This window comes from Rhinopithecus roxellana, chromosome 3, assembly GCF_007565055.1.
Source record: "Rhinopithecus roxellana isolate Shanxi Qingling chromosome 3, ASM756505v1, whole genome shotgun sequence".
Classification (NCBI taxonomy): Eukaryota; Metazoa; Chordata; class Mammalia; order Primates; family Cercopithecidae; genus Rhinopithecus; species Rhinopithecus roxellana.
Window position 1 is genome coordinate 64,063,423 of NC_044551.1, and position 19,872 is coordinate 64,083,294.

Below are 19,872 nucleotides of genomic sequence, written 5' to 3' on the forward strand. Positions count from 1 at the left end.
TCATAGTGGCTGAAGGAGGGAAGGAGGGATTCCAAGTTCATCTCTGACTCTCTCTGTCTATGTTTCCATTTCTTTACTTTGAGTCATGGTAAGAAAGAATCACTCTGCAGTTCTGGTGGGCCCATGGTACTAAAGGGTGGATTCAAGTCTCTGCCTGGCTATTCACTGACTGTAAAACCTTAGATGAGTCCTATGGCCTTTTTTAATGAAGGCTTCTCATCTCAAGATGAAGTGGTGGGTCATGAGAACCCTGGGGTTCTTTCTAACTCAAGCACTGTCTAGTCCAGATGATGTTACATGAGTATGCATTTGTATTAATAAGGAGACCTAGAAATCAACCGCCTTTAGAAATTAAATTTTGATTCTGCCTAAGGAGATGAATCTTTAAAATGTAGTGCATATTCAAACACTGAGTTTAAAATTATAAAATTTATGAAAAACATTTTCTTAATGGATTTTACATTTTATTTTAGCATCTTTCTTCTCTCAAGATTTTTTCTGGGCTTGGCTCTGATCCATTTGTCCTGAAACCAAGGAGAAGTTTCTGCTTATCACTGTTTTCAGAATTCTTTAAAGAGAATTCTGTGTCCAAAGTAAGATTCACCTGTGGGCTGGCCTAGAATGCAAATGAGCAGGAGCCTGGACACAACTTTGAAGCATCAAAGGAAGCTGTTATTTCTCTGATAAGATCAGTGGAATCACAGAGTCGGAGCCTGTCAGGTGGTCAGGGGTGTGAACAGGGAAGCAGGTGGAAAAGAGGAAGTGTTCACCGTAGGGTGGCCAAGGCACAGGTGCCTGTGTCAGAGATTCCTGAGTGACCTGCCATCCTCAGTGTCTTCAACTGCAGATGGGGAGTAGCACTTAGAGTTGTTGAGAAGTAAATGAAGATTGAATAAAGAGTGAAACACCTGTCATATAGCAAGTGTTCAACAAATACTACCTCGCACTGTTCGCTTACACCTCTCATTAAAATGTATTTTGTTTTCTAATTCAAATGAAACTTATTTCAGACACCAGGCTCTTTCTCCCGTTTTGACTTCATTTTCTACCATCTTACAGGATCTTTATATACTCTAAAATGCACTTTTGATTCCTTTCCCACATATAAAGGAGCCCCTGAATTTAGCAAATGGTCCCCCTTGCGACTGAATCCCAGTCTGGGTCCTTTGTTGATGGTTCCTGCACTTGGCAGGTGATTCCCCTTTGGATGGTATCTACAGGTGCCTTTTGTAGGGCAGGACCTGTTTGTGCAGAGCCCACAAGGCAGCCACACATTTCATCTCAGCTGCAGAGCCAGAAAATATCCTGTGTTTTGTCCTAACCTAACAAGTGAAACCTATTATAGAACAGCAGAAACATTATCTTGACTGGGCAAAGTCCGCTGCTGACCTTTCAGAATTAAATGCTTTAGAAGCTCTGGCTTGCTAGAAGTCTTTCCTGCCAAGAAAACCACTTGAGGTGAAGGTTGTGAGAGTAGGAGTCAGTGGGGGCAAAACTCCCTCTTGGAGGCTCAAAGCAGTTTCCATAGTTTAGCTGGGGTAAGATTTCAGGGACACCACTAGGGCCTTGTTTTAGTTCAGCCTGAATGACTCTAGGGCTATGTTTGCAAACTGGCCTGAACTTAGACTCTTGGGCCTGTATTTCCCCTTGAAGACCTGAGCACAGAGAAGATCAAATAAAACCAGAGAAGGATGCTTTCTCATGCCTCCTACAATGTAAACCATAGGGCCCTCCACCCAACTAGGAACGGGTTCAACACAGGGAGGCATAGGCCCTGCCTGCCTCGGCCAAGCCCTGCTTCCCTTGGAGAGCTTGCATATGAAGCGGGTCTCACAGTTGAGGGAGAAAACAGTGCAAAAGGTTGTTTTCCACTGCTTCAACAGTACAAGACCAAGAGAATTCTCCAGAAGGTGCTCCCTGGCACATCCCAGGCACAGAGCTGATTTAGGGTGTGATGACACACTCATGCTAGTGCCTTGGATGAAGTTTCTAGAAGCAGAATCTGCAAGATTCTTGGAGGCTAGGGAGCATCCTTCCTCATCCTCCTCTGCAAATGTCTGCATTATTTATTTCTAGGCCTACCTTAGAGTCTAGAAGGCTGGTGGGGGAAAGGGTTTGGTTGAGAATCGTTCTCTCCTATTTAAATGTGAGGAAGGACCTCAGGGCTCGGCCAAGGGACCGCTTGTCCGGGGTTGCCCAGCTCCTCGGGGTCAGGTGCAGAGCGGCACAGGCGTCCTGCTCCCCAGGGGTCTACTCATGGCCCCACTCCTCTTCCCAAGGCCCCGCCCACCCCACCAGGGGCCCCGCGGTACCTTATGGGTGAGGGAGTGCTGCTTGAGGTGGTGCGGCTGCACGAACTCCATGCCGCACTCGGAGCAGATGTAGGGCCGGATGTCCTTGTGCTTCATCATGTGGTTCTGCAGCTGGCTCGGGTACTGGAAGGTCTTGTCACACTCGGAGCAGTTGTACTGGATGGGGCCTCGGTGTGTGGTGAGGTGTCTCTTCAGCTGGGCCAGGGTGGGGAAGTCAAGGCCGCACTCCACACAGATGTTCTCACGTCCACTGGCGTGCTTAGCTTCGTGGGCCTTGAGCTCGCTGGGGTAGGCAAAGCCGCGGCCGCACACGCGGCAGTTGTGCGGCTTCACCTCACTGTGCTGCATCATGTGGCGCTTCAGGTGGCTGGTCTGGGTGAAGGCCTTGTGGCACACCTGACACTTGTGGGGCCGCGTGCCCTGATGGGTCAGCATGTGCGTGTGCAGGTGGCTGAGCTGCTTGAAGAGCTTCCCGCAGTGCGTGCACGCGTGCGGCTTGATCCCACTGTGGCCCAGGATATGGGTGACCAGGTTGTACTTGGAGGTGTAGGACTTCTCGCAGGTGGGGCACTGCCAGCGCTTCTGCGCGCCGCCCACGTCCACATAGTAGCTGTCATCGATCTGCACGTTCACGTCCACCCTCTCCACCTTCTGCTTGGTCTCCTCGCTCTCCTGGGGCTCGGCTTTCCGGGGCAGCAGAGGTTCCGGGGGCTGCTTGGGCAGGAAGGTGTGCCGGCTGAAGGGGAAGGGCGAGGACGACGGCACGAAGAAGGGGAACATGAGGCCCGGGTGGACTTTGGGGTAGTAGGAGTAGGGCGTGGGCAGGAATGGAGTCGGCGTCGGCTGGGGCCACACGGCGCTGGGCTTAATGGGCTCCTGCTTGACGGGCTTGCCCCCCAAGTGTTCCAGGCTGCGGTAGAATTGGAAGCCCACGTTGCACAGGTCGATCATCTGAGAGTCATACTTGGGGCGCGGGGGCTGCGGGAACAGCAAAGGGAGGTTGGGAAGGCCGTGGTTTTTGTTCTCCTCGGAGTGGAGGGCAAGGGTGGCTTCTTCAGAAGTAGGGTGGTTATAGGGCATCTTTGTGGGCATGCTCTTCCGTTTCCTAGACCCTGCTCCTTCGAAGACCCCGGGGAACCCATCTAGGTCTCCTGGAGGAGGTTCATACCGAAACTGGGAAAATGGCCCTCGGAGAGCTTCTGGGAAGGGGTGTCTTTGGGGAGCCTTTCCCCGAGAAACCACTGGCTGCAGGCAGTGGGGAAAGGAGGGGGTCTTCCTCACAGCCAAGTTGAAATGCACATCCTCATCTTTGATCATCTTCATTTCCTTCTGCATCCTTGGCAATTTTCCTTTAAAGAGAAATAAACTTGTGTGTTTTGATTTGGTTTTGTTTTAAATCCTCTTTTCCCTTAAGGGTTCTGGCTATTTATCAGTACTAATTTATGAAGAATAATACTTGCTTAATATGAACCCTCATTTATCCTAGGGCTGTTCAAAATATCGCTTTTCTTTCTCCTTGAAAACCCAGTTATCAATATAGGTAGCACTGGCCTCTTGGGGTGACCCTAGGGCTGAATCAAATTGGGCCCCAGTGTAAATCCAGCCACAAAACCAAAAGGGGTGATGGTAGGAAGGGAAGTGGACTAGTTTGGGAAGAAACCTGAGAACTCATCTGGTCATTGTCCCCATTTAAGATCAGGGTACCAAAGTCCAGATAAATGAAATTACATTCTCAGGTTATACAGGTACTCACTGAAGGAGTGAGCACTAGACCCGTTCTGCTGCAGCTTTTCAATTGAGATGTAATTGCATCTACTAATAGTGATTGAAAAGTGACTTTTAGGGCCTTTTTTTTTTTTTTTTTTTTTTTTTTTTTTTGTGAGGAAACCAATTTTCACTGCTACTCCCTTGCTTGTGCCTTTGCTGATGGAAATGAGGATATTCAAAGCCTCATGGGAGAAGGGATGTTAATGCTTAACTCAGATCTAATCATTTCTGAGTATCCACTCTGAGTAAGGTGTGCTACTAAGTTAATGACATAAACATGATTTTAAAAAGCATATCGAGTAGCTCAATGTTATAAAGTCATCCTGGCAATGCACACATTACAGTCTTAAACCTGAAGCAAGCTAGAATGAAATATTCCTTTATTATGTGAAATAAAGCCACACATGGGTCTCTCCTTTCAGATAGGTGTCAAAATAAAGGGCAGGCTTGGTGACTCCTGTGGTGCTTGACACTTCCCCTGCTGACACAGCCAGTTACTGTGTCCTGATGACATACATAGGCCTGTCTGAAAGAGCTGGTGGTGGGACTAGACTCTGAACCAGGGGCTGTGTTTTTCACATGTCTCCTTGCCAGTTTTCTTTCTTTCTTTTTTCTTTTTTTTTGGAGATGGGAGTCTGGCTGTGTCGCCCAGGCTGAAGTGCAGTGCAGTGGCACAATCTCAGCTTACTGCAGCCTCTGCCTCCTGGGTTCAAGTGATTCTTGTGCCTCAGCCTCCCGAGTAGCTGAGATTACAGGTGTGCACCACCACGGCCTGTTAAATTTTTGCATTCTTAGTAGAGACGGGGTTTGTTGGCCAGGCTGGTCTTGAACTCCCGACCTCAAGTGATCCACCCGCCTCAGCCTCCCACAGTTCTGGGATTACAGGCTTGAGCCACTGTGTCTGGCCCTGCCAGTTTTCTGTCTTCTTCATATGGATACTGACAGAATGAACCAAATGCAACTCCACATTTCCAGTGAGGGTCAGTTCTACCCAAGTCCTCTGAGTTTGAATGGGATTATCCCTTTTGCTCATCAGAGGCTCCCATGGAGCCAGTTGGCTTGGCCAGGTGTAAGGTCTTATGTAGGGCCAGTAGAGACAGGGCTGATACAGAGTCTTAGACTAACTCAGGGCTCTAGCCCCTGGGATTGTCTACAAACAAGGCAATATGGGGTGAAGGTCCCGGGGTGAGAGGGCCAACAGTTTTCAGTGATTTTCTATGATCCTTGGCGAGTCAGATACAGCTTTTACAATGATCCAGATATTCTTAAATTCTTAAATAGCATGTGTGTCTTTTTGAGAGGCTTGGGAGCTGCAGTGCAATTAAAACAAAAATAAGCCTTTTTTTTTGTTTGGTTACCTAGTCTATACACAGACAATCCAATGAGGAAAAAATATGCGCCTTATTATATAACTATCTGGGCATTATTTAAAGCTGTTTGTGAAACTGGACAGATAACTAAAAAATAATACTTAATATTTGCTTTGTGTTTATGTGAGTGAAAAGGTAGCCCTGGCTTGTCTTTCTTACCGTGGGTTTGGGGCTTAGTAATTATGAGCAAGAGCTTGTGTGTTCAGCAAATGGGAGGCCCAGCCTGTGTCTCAGCTTTGCTTCCTCCTAAAATTCTTACTGCAGTGCTAGATCTTCTTCCACTGCTGCCTCAAGGGCCAGGCAATTGTAGGAAGTGACGAGGGCAGTGGGAGAATGAAATGTCTAGCTTTATGAGACCCGGAGGGGTGTGGGTGGGTGAAATGAGAGTCGTGCTGCTGCTATCAGAAAGGACCAGCAGGAGGATGGGGAAACAGAGGTTCTTTGATGGTTTTTCTTGTTTACTAAATCATCTCTTAGCTTGCAATCCAGAAGGTCCTGATCTCTAGATTCGCATAGAGTTATAGAGGGTGTGGCCCAGGCCCAAGAATTTGTTGCATCTATAAAAATTATTGACTTTCAACAAGACTAAATGTGTCCTGCTGAATTGGAGGGGAAAACGGCAGATCCTTTCCCTATTATTTCATTTGGAACACAGTTGATTTTATAATCCCTTGGGAGATAAATTTCTTTTAGTAGAAAGGCTGCTCAGATTGGAAAAGTCTCTTCCAGACTACAAGTACCTATGACAAACCATTGAAGAGCCCATCGAGAAGCAAACTGGTTCTCTTTTAAAGTTCTCCTCTGATTAAAAGAGGCAATAATTCCTAGTACATACTAGAGAGCTTGGGTTGAGAATTAGTGAAAAAGAAACATGTCAGAACCTGGGCCAAAATGTACTGAGTTTCCTGTGTATTTTATTATTAAGAAGGTACTTCTTCTTAAGTACATGGCTAATGACGTGTTGTATCTTTATACAACGTGCTCTAGCTTATACTGGAAAGCTACTGACTTGGAAAGGAATGTTATCACTGATTTTGAAACGGAAGGTATTTCAGTCTATGCACGTTATTATTGCCTTTGTTTAATATTTTTGTTTTTAGTTATGACATAATCAACTAATTGTTTCCTTTTAATACATTAGGAGTTGTAATATACTCCTAATATAATGTTAATCTCAAAAGCATAGTTATTTTCAGCATTTGAATTTTTATCACCATTGTCCTGGTAAAGCAAAAAAAAATGTTGAACAGAGATGATGTGGTTATTTTTTTAAAACATAAATGGCACAATTATGTCCCCAAATGCAGAGACTTTAGATGCATACATTTTAATTTTTTATATATTTTAATCTCATAATATTAATTTCCCCCAGTTTCTTACATAATGATTCTCCCACTCTTAAAATAGTAGTCTGTGCACACTAGAATAAAACCAGAAACCCAGAAAGTCTTTTAAAAAGTAGGATCTCAGCCAGGTGTGATGACTCAAGCCTGTAATCCCAGCACTTTGGGAGGCCGAGGCAGGTGGATCACGAGGTCAGGAGTTTGAGACCAGCCTGGCCAAGATGGTGAAACCCATATGTATTAAAAATTCAAAAATTAGCCAGGTGCAGTGGTGGGCGCCTGTAATCCCAGCTACTTGGGAGGCTGAGGCAGGATGACAGCTTGAACCCAGGAGTCGGAGGTTGCAGTGAGCTGAGATTGCACCACTGCACTCTAGTCTGGGCGACAGAGGAAGACTGTCTAAAAAAAAAAAAAAGTTGGATCTATCCAGGGAAATTTTTACAGACATTTAAAACAGCAGTCCCTTTCTGAATACAGATGGTTTTCTGCATAAAGACCTTAAGGATCATCACCAGTCCCTACAGAGGTCAAGGAGAACTAGATCTGATTTCCCCTTGGCTTGCCTGAGAGAGAAATCAGCTGTGGCTGCTTCTAGCTATTAATATCCCTGCCTTTGAGCACCAGCACCAGGTGATAAGGAGAAGCCCTAGATGGTAAAACAACAAAAACAACAACAAAATCTAGCAAACACATCCATCCTGGGGAAGGGGAGTGTTGAAGGGAAAAGCAGGGGAAGGATATCTCCCTGAGGAGGTAATTTATCTTGAAATCAGTCAAGTTAAAATTCTGGGTGTCCTCAGCAAAAATATTAATAGATTCATAGAAAACCGCAATGTGTACCACCCACATGCTCGCCTCTATTTCTTACAGTAGACCCACAGGCACCCATAAAACTGACAGGATTCTTATGCAGGAGGCAGGAGAGGCTTGGGGATGGCAATCTGGTTAGGAGACCCAAAACATGAGGAGGTGGGGCAAGCCCTGCTCTGAGTCATTGATCCATGGCTGCCTCCAGAGGCCCTGGAGAAAACCAGCAGGTTGTAAGACAGTTCCACACCAGGAAGAGTTGAAACAACATGCAAAAAGAAAGAAGAACTGAAAATGTAAAAGCCGCTGGGTGTGGGATAATGGAAAGAGCGCTGGTTTGGAGCCTGAAGGTCTAGGTTTGAATGTGGGCTTTGTGCTAGCAGCTGTGAGAGACTGAGTAAGTTACTTTTGAGGTTTGGTTTTCTCATTCATGAAATGGAAGTTAGGATATCCCCATAGGGTTGTTGGAAATTTACAATGTGTGTGAGAAAGTATGCTAAACACTAGACAGTATGCTGCCCTTAAGGAGTGAGAAAGAGTGGACAGGAGATGGGGACTGGGTTGTGATCAGTGGTTTGATGCTGTCTGACATCATGTCTGTTTTCTGAGCTGAAGCTCTTGATCACCACTGATGGCATCTGGGCTTCTGCCTTGCAAGTTAACCAAGACTTTACCCATTTATCCTGAGTTGGTCTTGTCACAGTGGTGAAGGTGAACCACACTCAAGAAGGCCATGGATAAGGCTAGGGTGAGTTATTCATACCATGTGGCAATAAACCATGCAGTTAAAGAATACCTCCCCATCCCTTCTCTATGGCTATTTTTGCTATTACGGAGATGTTTTCAAGCTTATGTTAATAACAGTCTGCTTTGATGAATGAGGAGTTGAAGCAAAGGCTGATCTCATGAGCTGTTTCAGCCAGTGTGTGAGAAACTGAAACAATGCCCCAAATCTAACATCAGAGGTCACCTTACTAGGGACAGGAGGACCTGTTTGTCAAACCCAAAGTCCCAGACACTAGAATAGCAACCAGCTCTTACAATTCCTGCTAGACTGTGAAGACAGGGACCGGGTCTGTTTTATTCACTGCTGCATCTTCAGTTCCCGGGATGGTGCGTGGCTCAAAGTAGATGCCCAATCAACTGCTTTGGGATGAAAGAAGAAATGGGTGGTTCTTGTTTTTAAAGTCTCCCCATGAAGTTTTAAAATGTGTAATTTTATCTTGCATTATTTAGACTGTGGATGATTTTCAGTATGTCCCTAATGAAATCATCAGCACACCTATAAGTTATTAGGTAGTTATGAAAAGAACTTGACACATATGCTTTGTATGAGCTGTTGCTTAACCTCCTCATTCAAGGGCACTATTCTCTGAACTAACTCTCAGATTCAGGGTAAGCCCTAAATCCTGGCTACACTAACACTGGAGAGCCATTATCAAAGTGCCACCAAATTCTGCAACCCAGCCAGAAAACAGATTCCTGAAAAGTCCAAAGGGCAGTCATGGGTAGAAAGAAAGACTCCTGGATTGAGAAAGGGAAATGTAAACCAAGAGTGGGTGGTCACCCTGCACTCTTCCACCTACAAAAATGTTTGGGAAATTAGTAGCAGCCCATTCTTTGTACTAATAAGAGGGAGAAGATTTTGGAATAATCATACATTTTCATTGCTATCGTCAGACATTGTTCTAAGGTCCCTGGCTTTCTACAATGCATCACCCAAACCCGACAGGCTATAAAGCAAGAAACAAATAGTTTAAAAAGGAACATATTGGGTTGATCTGTGTTAAAGGAATCTGGGACTCAGATAGCTTCCTTAACTGCTATTAGCCATAGGAGTTCGTTACGAAGAAATAGGGAAATAGGGAATGAATGAATTTTAAAACCAAAACCAAAATCTCCTCTTTGACCCATAAGGACCAATGAGAGAAATCCAAGGCCTAACCAAGACAAAACCACATTTAGTTTGGGGGGAAATATGCTATTAATAATGGTCTTTAATTGGGAATTCACCTACTGCACCAAAATATAAATATTCCCCAGATAAAATTACTGGTATTTTGTGGTTCTCATTCAAATCAAAGGTCATTCCAGTAAATGTTCTTGAAAGAGTCACAGTGAGCCAGCATGCCAGGGGCAAATCTCTTTATCTCTCCTCCACCACACTGACTTCTGTTGGTCCTGAAATTCACGAAAGAATATTCACTCTTCCAGCAAAGAGAGAAAATGAACTCTTCATTCCTTGAAGCTTTCCCATTTTCATTGGAAAATGTTACATTTTACTCTTGGAGGCCCTGACTTCCCTTGTAATATGAGAGTGGCAGTTTACTTATGTGATGTACCCCAGAGCTCTGTTCTCAACAGAGGTGGAAGCAGGGAAAAGGTGAGAGTCAAGGAAAATGGTGAGAATAAACAGCAGTGTGAAGAGAAACAAAGGGTAGGGGGTGGGGAGGACCACAGGAAGGCAGAGGAGGATAGACATGAACTGGCGGTTATCTTCCGTGTTCATACAAAGGATCTCCTAGTGAGGCTCCTCTGAAGAGGGATTTTTAAGTCTTGTAATGTTCTAACGTTTCAACACAATTGTCTTAATATATATATGAACTTATACTGCTGAGTTCTTCATTTGTAGATGTTTGGCAAGTAATGATTCAGTCTGGCATTCCTGTGATTGGCAGGAATAGAAGTGTCTCGAAAGATAGCTGGCAGATGGAGCAGCATGTGGTCAAAAAAGTCAATGTTCTGCCTCATCACTCTCTGGGTCAGTGATAGAACCAAAAAGAGGTAACTCGATGCTGGACCAGGCCCCAGGACCCTTCCAGATGCCCTTCTGGCCCCCATTTAATTTATAAACCCCAATTCCTCCCATTTTGTTATAAAAATAATCTGTCAGCCCATGATGTGGGCCGAGTCCTCTAGGTGGCCAGAAAATATGAATTGTTGATGAAACTTGTTCACACGTGAAATAGCCAACTGAACTCACAAAATCAATTTTTTAAAAGTTCCTAAATACAACCAAGGCATAATATAAAGACATAATATAATATGTTCATAATATAAAGACATAATATAAACAATTGTGTATTGTTTAAATAGTCCATAATTAACTTGCATGTTTACCATTTGTATATCTTAAATGTATACATTGATAAGAAGCTCTTAGTAAAAAAATTATCAACAACAGATTCAGCTACTAACTTGCATAGGTTAAAATGGATGTGGGTTTCATTTGGGAAAGAGAAGTTTTTCTTTTAAGTGCTGAATACCTAGACCTAGTTTCTGGAAAGCAGGAGTGAATATAATTATTTGAGCTTGGAACAGCTGCTAGTGTGTTGGGGTTATCTCTGTCCTCGTGACCCATTTAAAGGAAGGAAATGAATTGGAGATATGACTTAGCAGTTCTCCAACCCTCAGAGCTAGTATATCTCTAATAGATGGTGCTGTAAGTAGAATGTTAGAATTTTTCTCCAACTTTCTTTGGAGAGAATATCTTTAGAATATATGTTGTTTGTTCATGTTCACAGACAAATAAATTTGATAAAGTTACTCTTAGCTACACAAAAAATACATATGCATGTTAGAAACCTTCTTTCTGTCCACCTCTGAAAATGACAGCATATTCAGTCTGGTGGGCTCCAGAATTGGTAGATAGTACCAGAAAATATTACGATCTGCAAGCAAAAGTGTGAGAATCAACGCATAATTGATGAGGTTAGCCATCTATGGAAGGAACCTATTTTAAAAGTATAACTCAAGGAAATATTAGCTGGGGAGAGGTTGATAGAAATATTTTGTATTTTGCTTGTGGTGGTAATTACACAACTCTGTATTTGTCAGAATTTAAAGAACCAAAGGAATGAATTTTACTGAATTTAAATTAAAAATAAGTTTAAAAATATAAAAGAAATATACAAAAATACTATTCTGCACACTGTTATTAAAAGTGTGTATGAGGATATTTAGAAAACATCCAGCAATAGTCAAGGTGACCAGACCCCCCCCAATAATCAATTCATATTTGTGGAATGTGTCCAGTGATATTCATATGATATATACAGAGGGGACCGGGGTTATGAGAATTTAATAATCTTAATTCCTGTTCTATCCAAAGGGGAGACTTTAAATACGGCAGATACCAGCATTTTTGTGTGTGTATAGTCTATTCAGCAAGAATATGGTGGGGGCAGGGATGATGCATTAAGTTATCCTTCAAGGTAGTCTTTTGCCCTGATTGCATGTTCAGTAAACAATCTTCTATAATTGCCCTAACATTCTTTGAAATGCAAAGTCATCTGGAGCCTGGCACAGTGGCTCATGCCTATAATCCCAGCCACTAGGGAGGCTGAGGCCAGAGGATTGCTTGAGGTCAGGAGTTTGAGATCACTATCTCTGCAAACAACAACAACAACAAACTTAGCCAGGTATGGTGGTATGGGCCTGCATTCCCAGCTACTCAGGAGGCTGAGGTGGGAAGATTGCTTGAGCCCAGGATTTCAAGGCTGCAGTGAGCCATGATCATGCCACTGCATTCTAACCTGGGCAACACAGCAAGACCCCGACTTAAAAAATAAATAATAATAATAATAAAGTAGTATCAGTGAACAAGATCATTCTGACCATTAGGAAATATACTTCTACTTCTTGTAAATCAGAAGATAGGTATTGATAGGTCACTGTGGTGCATCATTTCCACTAAGCTTGATGAACCGAGTTCTCTGACAACATGGAAGTTGTTTTTTATAATATTCTCCACACTTGCCCACCAAATCCTAAGTTGCCTTGGCCCCACCAGATGCTGCTCTCCCATGCAGCCTACCTGAGCAGCCAGCTGCCTTCTTTCTTTGCCATTTCATTGGCTGTATCCACCATATTGCTGCAAGAGTCTGCAGGGCAGGAGAAGGAGAGAACCTTCCCTAGTGGAGTCTTTATGGAGACTTCTAGGTGAAACCTTCCTTTCCACAAGAGCCAGAAGCAAACCCCTCACTTCTCTGAAGCCTATCACAATTGTTGGATGTTCCACTCATTGGCAGGGTCCTGTGCTGCCTGTCACCTTTCTGTGTGGGTAGACGTCCTATATTTCTAATATAATCTGGTTAGAAAGTCAGAAACTTGCCTGGTGCCTCATGTATGGTTCAAATCTAATCATTACTTGAAAATGTACTTGATAAATAACCATGTCCTAGCTTTCTCTTGCTCCCTGATCCCAAGCAAAATTTTGCCATTTCCAGAAGACAAGACTAACTGGTTGACTTGTCCTGTCCCAGTTTATCCCAAGTCAACCCCACATAAATTAACTGCTAAGAACATCTCCCATGAGGAAGGTGCTTTAGCCACAGCATAGCAGGGACTAGGGTAGTGCTCCTCAGAATGGATGGCCCCTGCTTCATCCTGGCTCAGGCTCCTTGGCCAATGAGTGGCGTGTTTCTTTGATATGAAAGATAGAATATCCTGTTTCACTGAAATAGCATAAAGGAGTGTGGGAGGGTTCTGAAAATGCCCAAGGTGACGGTGGGCAAATGCCAATGAGTCTCTGAGTGAGTATGCCATCAGAGTAAAACATGCCCACATTCCCGCAAACACAGTGTGTCCCGGGAGGGCAGGCCACCATGATTTCCCTCACTGACTCAATAGCTGCAGATTCCCCATGACTCTCCATGCAAACGCTCATTCGCTTTGTGGAAAAGCCCATCCTCATGGGCAGATGGGTCTGTGACCCCACTGTTCACTGTTTCTTTTTATTTTATGTAGATAGATTTCTTGCTATACTTCTGCCTTCTGATGAATGATCACTCTGCATCTGGATACCTTTTCTCCCCACTTTACATTTTTATAGTTCCAAGTCTTCTCATTCATCTGCTTCATATTGATTTTTTTTCTATTGATTCTGCTCACTAAAATCATTCTTATAAAATATACATACTTATAAAATACATGCACTTATCTCCTTGTGTACACGTACAGATAGCCTACCTCTAGAAGGAAAGAGAAGAATCTGATATTATCTGCTGTCTCTGGGGAAAAGGACTGTATGGCTGAAGGAGGAAGGCTTGGGAGTGAAGCAGCTGAGTTACCAATTTATGGAGGGGCTGTTCCCATCATAGTCTATAGGTGGGTGACTCTGCAGCTGTTCAGTGCCCTGGGTGGAAAGGAAACTTTCAATGGTATACTTTTGCAACTTACACTTCTATACACTGTAGATGACTTAGCTATTCAAACACTTGCATTAAAAATGTAAAAATTCATATTGGTTTTCAAACAGCAAACACTCAGACAAAATTGGACTTGGGATTCCCTTCCTTTTGAGCTCTGAAAAATTCCCTTGGGGCATTTTAATGGACTTCTTGATTTTTCTGCCCAGGATATTAAAAAAAATTGAGATGGGGTCTCACTTTGTTGCCCAGGCTGGTCTTGAGAACTCCTGGCCTCAAGTGATCCTCCAGCCTCAGTCTCTGCCTAAGTTCTTTGGATGCTTCTGTCAGACTTCACCCTGGCTTATACTTTGGGCATACAGGTTTATGACATAGGCTTGTATCATCAGGAAAACAAATACAAACCACAATAAAGACTCGGACTGTGAGGAACCTCCCTACAGGTATTCACTCAGCAAACTGCTTCAAGTGTCTCTTCTGGGTCTGCACTATGCTGCGTTCCAGGAGGACAGTGTCTCATAAACCGAACACTAGGTTCAAGGAACTCACCATCTAGTGGAAGGAACTGACAACCAGATGTGGCGCAAAATGTTTTAGGAGCTACTATAAGAATATTGAACTGGTTGGTTGATTTACTGAACATGAGAGAACAAAAAGCAGAACTACATTTCCTTGACTAACATCAGAAACTATTTTCTTTCAAAATGTCAAAATATTCTTTTCTCTTGTTTTTTTTTTTTTTTTTTTTTTTTTTTTGTTTTGTTTTGTTTTCTTATTCATTAAAATGTCAGTCAAAACAACATGAAAAGGATGAAGGACTATCTTTGGATGTGAAGGTTGAGAGAAAAAGTTTCCCCTTTCCCAACCAGTGCCACAGCCTTCCCTACCAGTGTGTTCTGTAGAACAGAGGAAGAATTTGGGGACTTGCAAAATTAGGCTGACCTTCAATTAACTGCATTAAGAAAGCCAGTAAGTGTAAGTCCAAAAATGAACTTCAGTTAGCCTTGAAATAAAGAAGAATCAGTTGGAAACATTCACAGTAATTACAGAATTACACACTGCAAATATGATTAATCCAGTTTCTCCATTCCAGCCCTCCGAGTTTCTCCCTGACTTCTTCCCCAATGCTGAGAAGGCACTCTGGCATGTCAAGGGTGAGCCCTTTAGATTTTGACAGTGTAAAGTCCTTCCCCAGGTCCCTAATGTAGTTGAGTTGCTTAAAAGCTGCTTTCAGGGTAAATGAAAAGTCCAATCCTATTTGTACCACTGTAGAACCACAAAGTGCAAAGCATGCCCCAGCCCTCAGACAGAATCAGTCCCCCTCCCTCTCAGCTCCCACAGACTGTGCCCACACCCTTGAGGGAGCTTCCTCGTGGTATATTGCATAATCTAACCTCCCACAACACTGGGATCTCCTTGAAGCCAGGGACCATTTCCTAAACCTTTCTGCATCGTCACTATCTTATACAATGACTGGTACTTAACATTTTTAAGTGACGAATTTTAAAATTGCTATAATTTGCTAGTCTTAAGAGGATTTTGTTCTGTTTTTTTTTTTTACAATAAATAGTAGATAAAACTGCCTGGAATGTGGATATGAGACTGGAGGAGGAGCAGCCTTATTGGAACCATGAAGCAACAATGCTTCCTACCATGTGTGGTCAAGAGGTAGGGGGAGATTGTCAGTGTGGAGCTCCTGTGCCCACTTGGTGCTAGTTTTCTTGTTATTTGAGAAAATGAATCCTTTACTTGGTTAAGCAAATGTATTCAGAGTTCTGTGGCCTGTAGCTAAACACAATCCCTATCTGATATACAGAGCAAATCAAATGTCAACTCTTCTACCTGACTGTCAAAGTTCTCCATGATCAAGTCCAACTCTGTTCCCCTTCTCTCTAAAATCCTGCCAACTGCAGTCAGATCAGACTTTCACTGTTATCTACAAGGGGCATAATAATACCTTCCTCATTGCCTTTGTTTAGATTGATTGGCCATCCAGGAATGTTCTTTTCATTGATCCATTCCATTCTTCCAGGCTGAACTTAAGTTCAGCTTCTTCCCAGAAATCTTTGCTCCCTACTCAGTTATCTGTCTCTTGTTTCAAATCCTATGACATTAAACCCACTAATCCCTGGGTTAAGTGTATGTTTTTCCCCCTATATTGCACTCTGAGTATGTTTTTCCCCCTATATTGCACTCTGATTATTTTGTGTTTAGATTTAGTGCTTAACCAGTGCTTAAGCTCCCTGCAGCCTAGGATTCATACTCTCTTCTGTCATTGCACATTGCACTTTACATGAAGATACTTAGTAGATGTCCCTTGCTTGATTGTGATCCTCTTACTATGCATTGCTATATCTGCTTTTGAACAGAGGTTTGTCTGTGGCTTGAAGAGCACATGTGAATTTAGGTTGTATCTCCATCTGGTAAATTAATATTGCCATTGGTTGCCAGTTCAGAATCAGAATGAATTAATTTGCCATGTGGAGAAATTTGCAGCAGCAAACATTATCATTATGGCTTATTTATTGCTGTGAGTACTATGTTCAATTTGCACATTGTTTAAAGAGCAATTGTTGGTGCTGGAGATCAACCTTTAACCCCTTCAATCTGTGTCTTTGGCCTCAAGAAGATGAGATCAGGAGTTTCTGACACTGTCTCAGAAGCACCACAAAGGTCAATTAAAAGGCTCGGAGCTCTCAGACTCCGGCACTGAGCTGGGGCAGCTAAGCCATCCTGAAAGTCTCCTTGGAGGGCTGTGGTTCTCCACTGCACACAAAGCAGAAAGGACAGGAGAAGGGGGAAAATGCCACTGTTGATTAAACCTGTGAGGGTTTAAATATTCTTCAACTAAATTGAAATAATCACAGGACTTATATCTTGGACAGGTTTGTATCTCTCTTTTGGGACTTAAACTGTGAAAATCGAAAAGGATATCAGAGTAAGGGAGGGAAAGTCCAAATTCAGAAAGGAAGGTTACTGTAATTTCTCAGTTTTCTACATTAATTTTTTAAATGAGATTTCATCACATTCATAACCTTGCTTTCTTTTTGTCTCGAACATACACCCATGCATGTGCACACACACACACACACACACACACAAGCCATATAAAGTAATCCAAGTTGCCAATTTTTGTGTGTGCATTACATTACAAAATAGGGGGATCCCTTCCAAGATATAGTTCCCTTAGTAACCTTACTGGAATTTCCTTCTCTGTATGGAATCCTCCACATCTTTAACCACAGAATCCACTTACTACTTGGAATTCTAAGTCTGCCTTATTGAATAACAATTCCTAATCTAGGAATTACAATGACTCTTTATTTGACATTTTAATCTCAATTTTTAAAAATTTAATTAGAAAGAAAGGAGAGGTTGCATAAAAGAATTTTTCTCATGAATTTTTTCTGTCCAGGGGACAGATCTTGGGACAAAGACCCACAGAAGCCTTTACAAAAGCCTTTACAAAAGAAGCTTTGGAAGCTTCTTTGAAGAGGTTCAAAGTTGCTTACTGAGAACTTCACCCTGGAGTCTTGAGAAGAAAAGCCAGAGTTACCATCTTTGCTCTGACATACAGGAGCTTATAAGCAGCAGTCCTGTAGCCTGCAGCCTGAAGACCTTCCTACAGGGCTCATGGACTCAAGAGTGAGCATCAAGCTGCCTTCACCGACTGGTCTCTGATGTATTTGCTGCCCATCACAAGCAAGGCCTATGGTGGGTGGGAGAGAAGGGGGTCTTCTGCAAAGAAAGATGTGTAAGATGAAATGCCTTCCCTCAGAGGCTTGCTACTACTCACTAAAGATCATAGGACCACAGATTGTCTGAGCCAGAAGGAACCAAAAAGGAGTACAGAGGTAAGCCGCACTAAATTCTCTTAACCTTTCAGAGGCTTGGTTTCCACATTTATGAAACTCAGCTAATAATGCCTACCTTAGCAATTCATTCAATGAGACCATTATCTTGCAGAGGGCCTGTACAGAATAAGCGAGTTTTGATCTGCTTTTAGTACTATCAATATACAAGTCAGAAAATTGTATTCAATAGATGATACTGATAATAGGATATCACGTTGGAGTGAGGTAGTCAAAGAAGTTCTGCTATTGATTTAATAGTAGGTAAAAGACAAAGAGGGCTGTAGCATTCTGGAACCAAATCACTGAGGGTAAGCCATGCCCTCTAAGGTGGCTTCCAGCAACAGTGGTTGATTTGGGCTGATCTGCCCAATCAGAGGCTCTCATTGTCCATCAGCCTGTAAAATCTGGGCTTGGGGAACGCAGTGACACTTGCCATCATGAACAAGGAGCAGGATCTGAGTGCAGCCCTGTTGTAGCACTGAGCTCACCACCTGCAAAGAAGCAAAGTATGACTCCATAACAGTGATGCCCTGACCACTCTAAAGTTACAAATCTCTGCATCCCTGGCTCTCTCTTTCACAGCCTCAAGCTTCATTTTCCTGGTAGCACCATAAAAAATATCTTGGCCATTCATATGTTTATCATCTGACTTGCCCCACTAGATTCTAAGTTTCATGAGACCAGGTACCTGGCCTGTGTTCACTGTTGTATGCCTGTAGAAGAATGGCTGGCACGTGGTAGGTCAGCACACGAGAATCACTTGGGAAGTTTTAAACATACAATGCCCACCTCCCTTAAAAAATGCAAACCTAGGCTCCTTCCCAGACCAAAATCACCTCAGGATCTCTTGGGTGGGGGTCAGGCCACAATGTTTTTTTAAGAGCTTTGTATTGTAGGTGATTCTCATGGCCATCCTAGGCTGAAAAGTACTGTAGGGAGTGCTCAGTGAATCTCTGTTCAATGTAAACGACAAGTCTCTACAATAAGGGAAGTGTGAATGGTCATGGTGAATGGGTGAGCATGGCAGAGGAGACATTCTGATGGAAGAAGCCCTATGACTTGCAGTCATCCCTCCCTTTCTACCACCCACCCAGGATACTAATGATAGGGTGTTGGAGGTGTGGAGAAAATTTTTCTGTATGTCAAGATTGAGTTGATGAGGCATAGCCCAGGCAATGGCCATCTGGGGTCCAGGTAATCACAAAGGAAAGGTCCTGAACAGGTTATGCTCTCCCCTGGTGGCAGTGGGGAGTGCTCACAGGTGCACCATTTGTATGCATGTGAGTCCTGAGTGGAAGACTTCTCTCCATCCCACATCAAGACCCTCCCCAGCCACTAGGTGAGAAGCTGGGTTGGAGATATGCTACCCCCATAGGGATGGCTCTTCTAACCCACAAAGTTTAACAATGAGGAAGAGGGCAGGACATTTTCTCTCTGCATGACTATGATACTTCTGAAAGGTTGGGCTGTGGGATTTTTTTTTTTTCACTTCTGTCTTGGAAATCACCTCCATATGCTGGTTGGACTGCTGGATACGATTTCTTTACATTGAGAAAGCATTTCCCACCATATAGAGGAGACAAAGTGAAACTGCTGGTTTTTCAACTCCCTTAATGGCTTTCAATGCCATTTGTCAAAAGGTTGGTTTTCTTTACAACATTAAAAAAAATTTCTAACAACAAACAACTAAATGCAAAATCTTCCCTTGTACTTTGATTGATGGTTCACACCTTTTGGAATATCTAGCTCATATTTTTAGAAAGAAGCAGCTGGTACTGTTGACATTTAATTTCAACAAAATGCCTCATTCAATTCCTTCTCTCCCAGAGAGGATACACAGACTATTGGAAAATATCCAGTGGCACTGATTCAAACATCTACATTAAGTGTGGAGGAATGGCAGGGTATGCTTTTAATGTCCTGGAAGTTAAGCTAATAGCATTGAAATGGCTGATCTTAAGAAAACATTTTGGTGACAGGGAAGGATGACCATTCTAGCTGCTATTGATATCTGCAGGACAGACCTTTAAAACTGAGCATGACCAAATAGATTTCTGTTCCTGGGTTAGTGTTTTATCCAAAGAGCTTTGCTGCAAATCAACAATTCTAGTAATAATAATGATAGCTGTTATTAACTGGGGACTTACCACATGCAAGTCTTTTACATGGATTCTATGGTTTAATCAGTACAATTATCCCTATTTTATAGATAAGGAATTTGAGGCACAACAAATGTAAATGACTTATCTAAGGTCACATAGCCTGGAAGT

General features: G+C 43.0%; 1 protein-coding gene across 1 annotated transcript in view; it reads right to left on the reverse strand.

The window, feature by feature from the left end:
* ZNF366 (zinc finger protein 366) overlaps positions 1-19,872 on the reverse strand; it is a 67,790-nt gene that overhangs the window by 17,535 nt on the left and 30,383 nt on the right. Inside the window, exon 2 of the mRNA XM_010380271.2 lies at positions 2,313-3,661. Coding sequence (XP_010378573.1) covers positions 2,313-3,647 — 1,335 coding nt within the window. The 5' untranslated portion in view covers positions 3,648-3,661. The remainder of the gene's footprint in view (positions 1-2,312; positions 3,662-19,872) is intronic.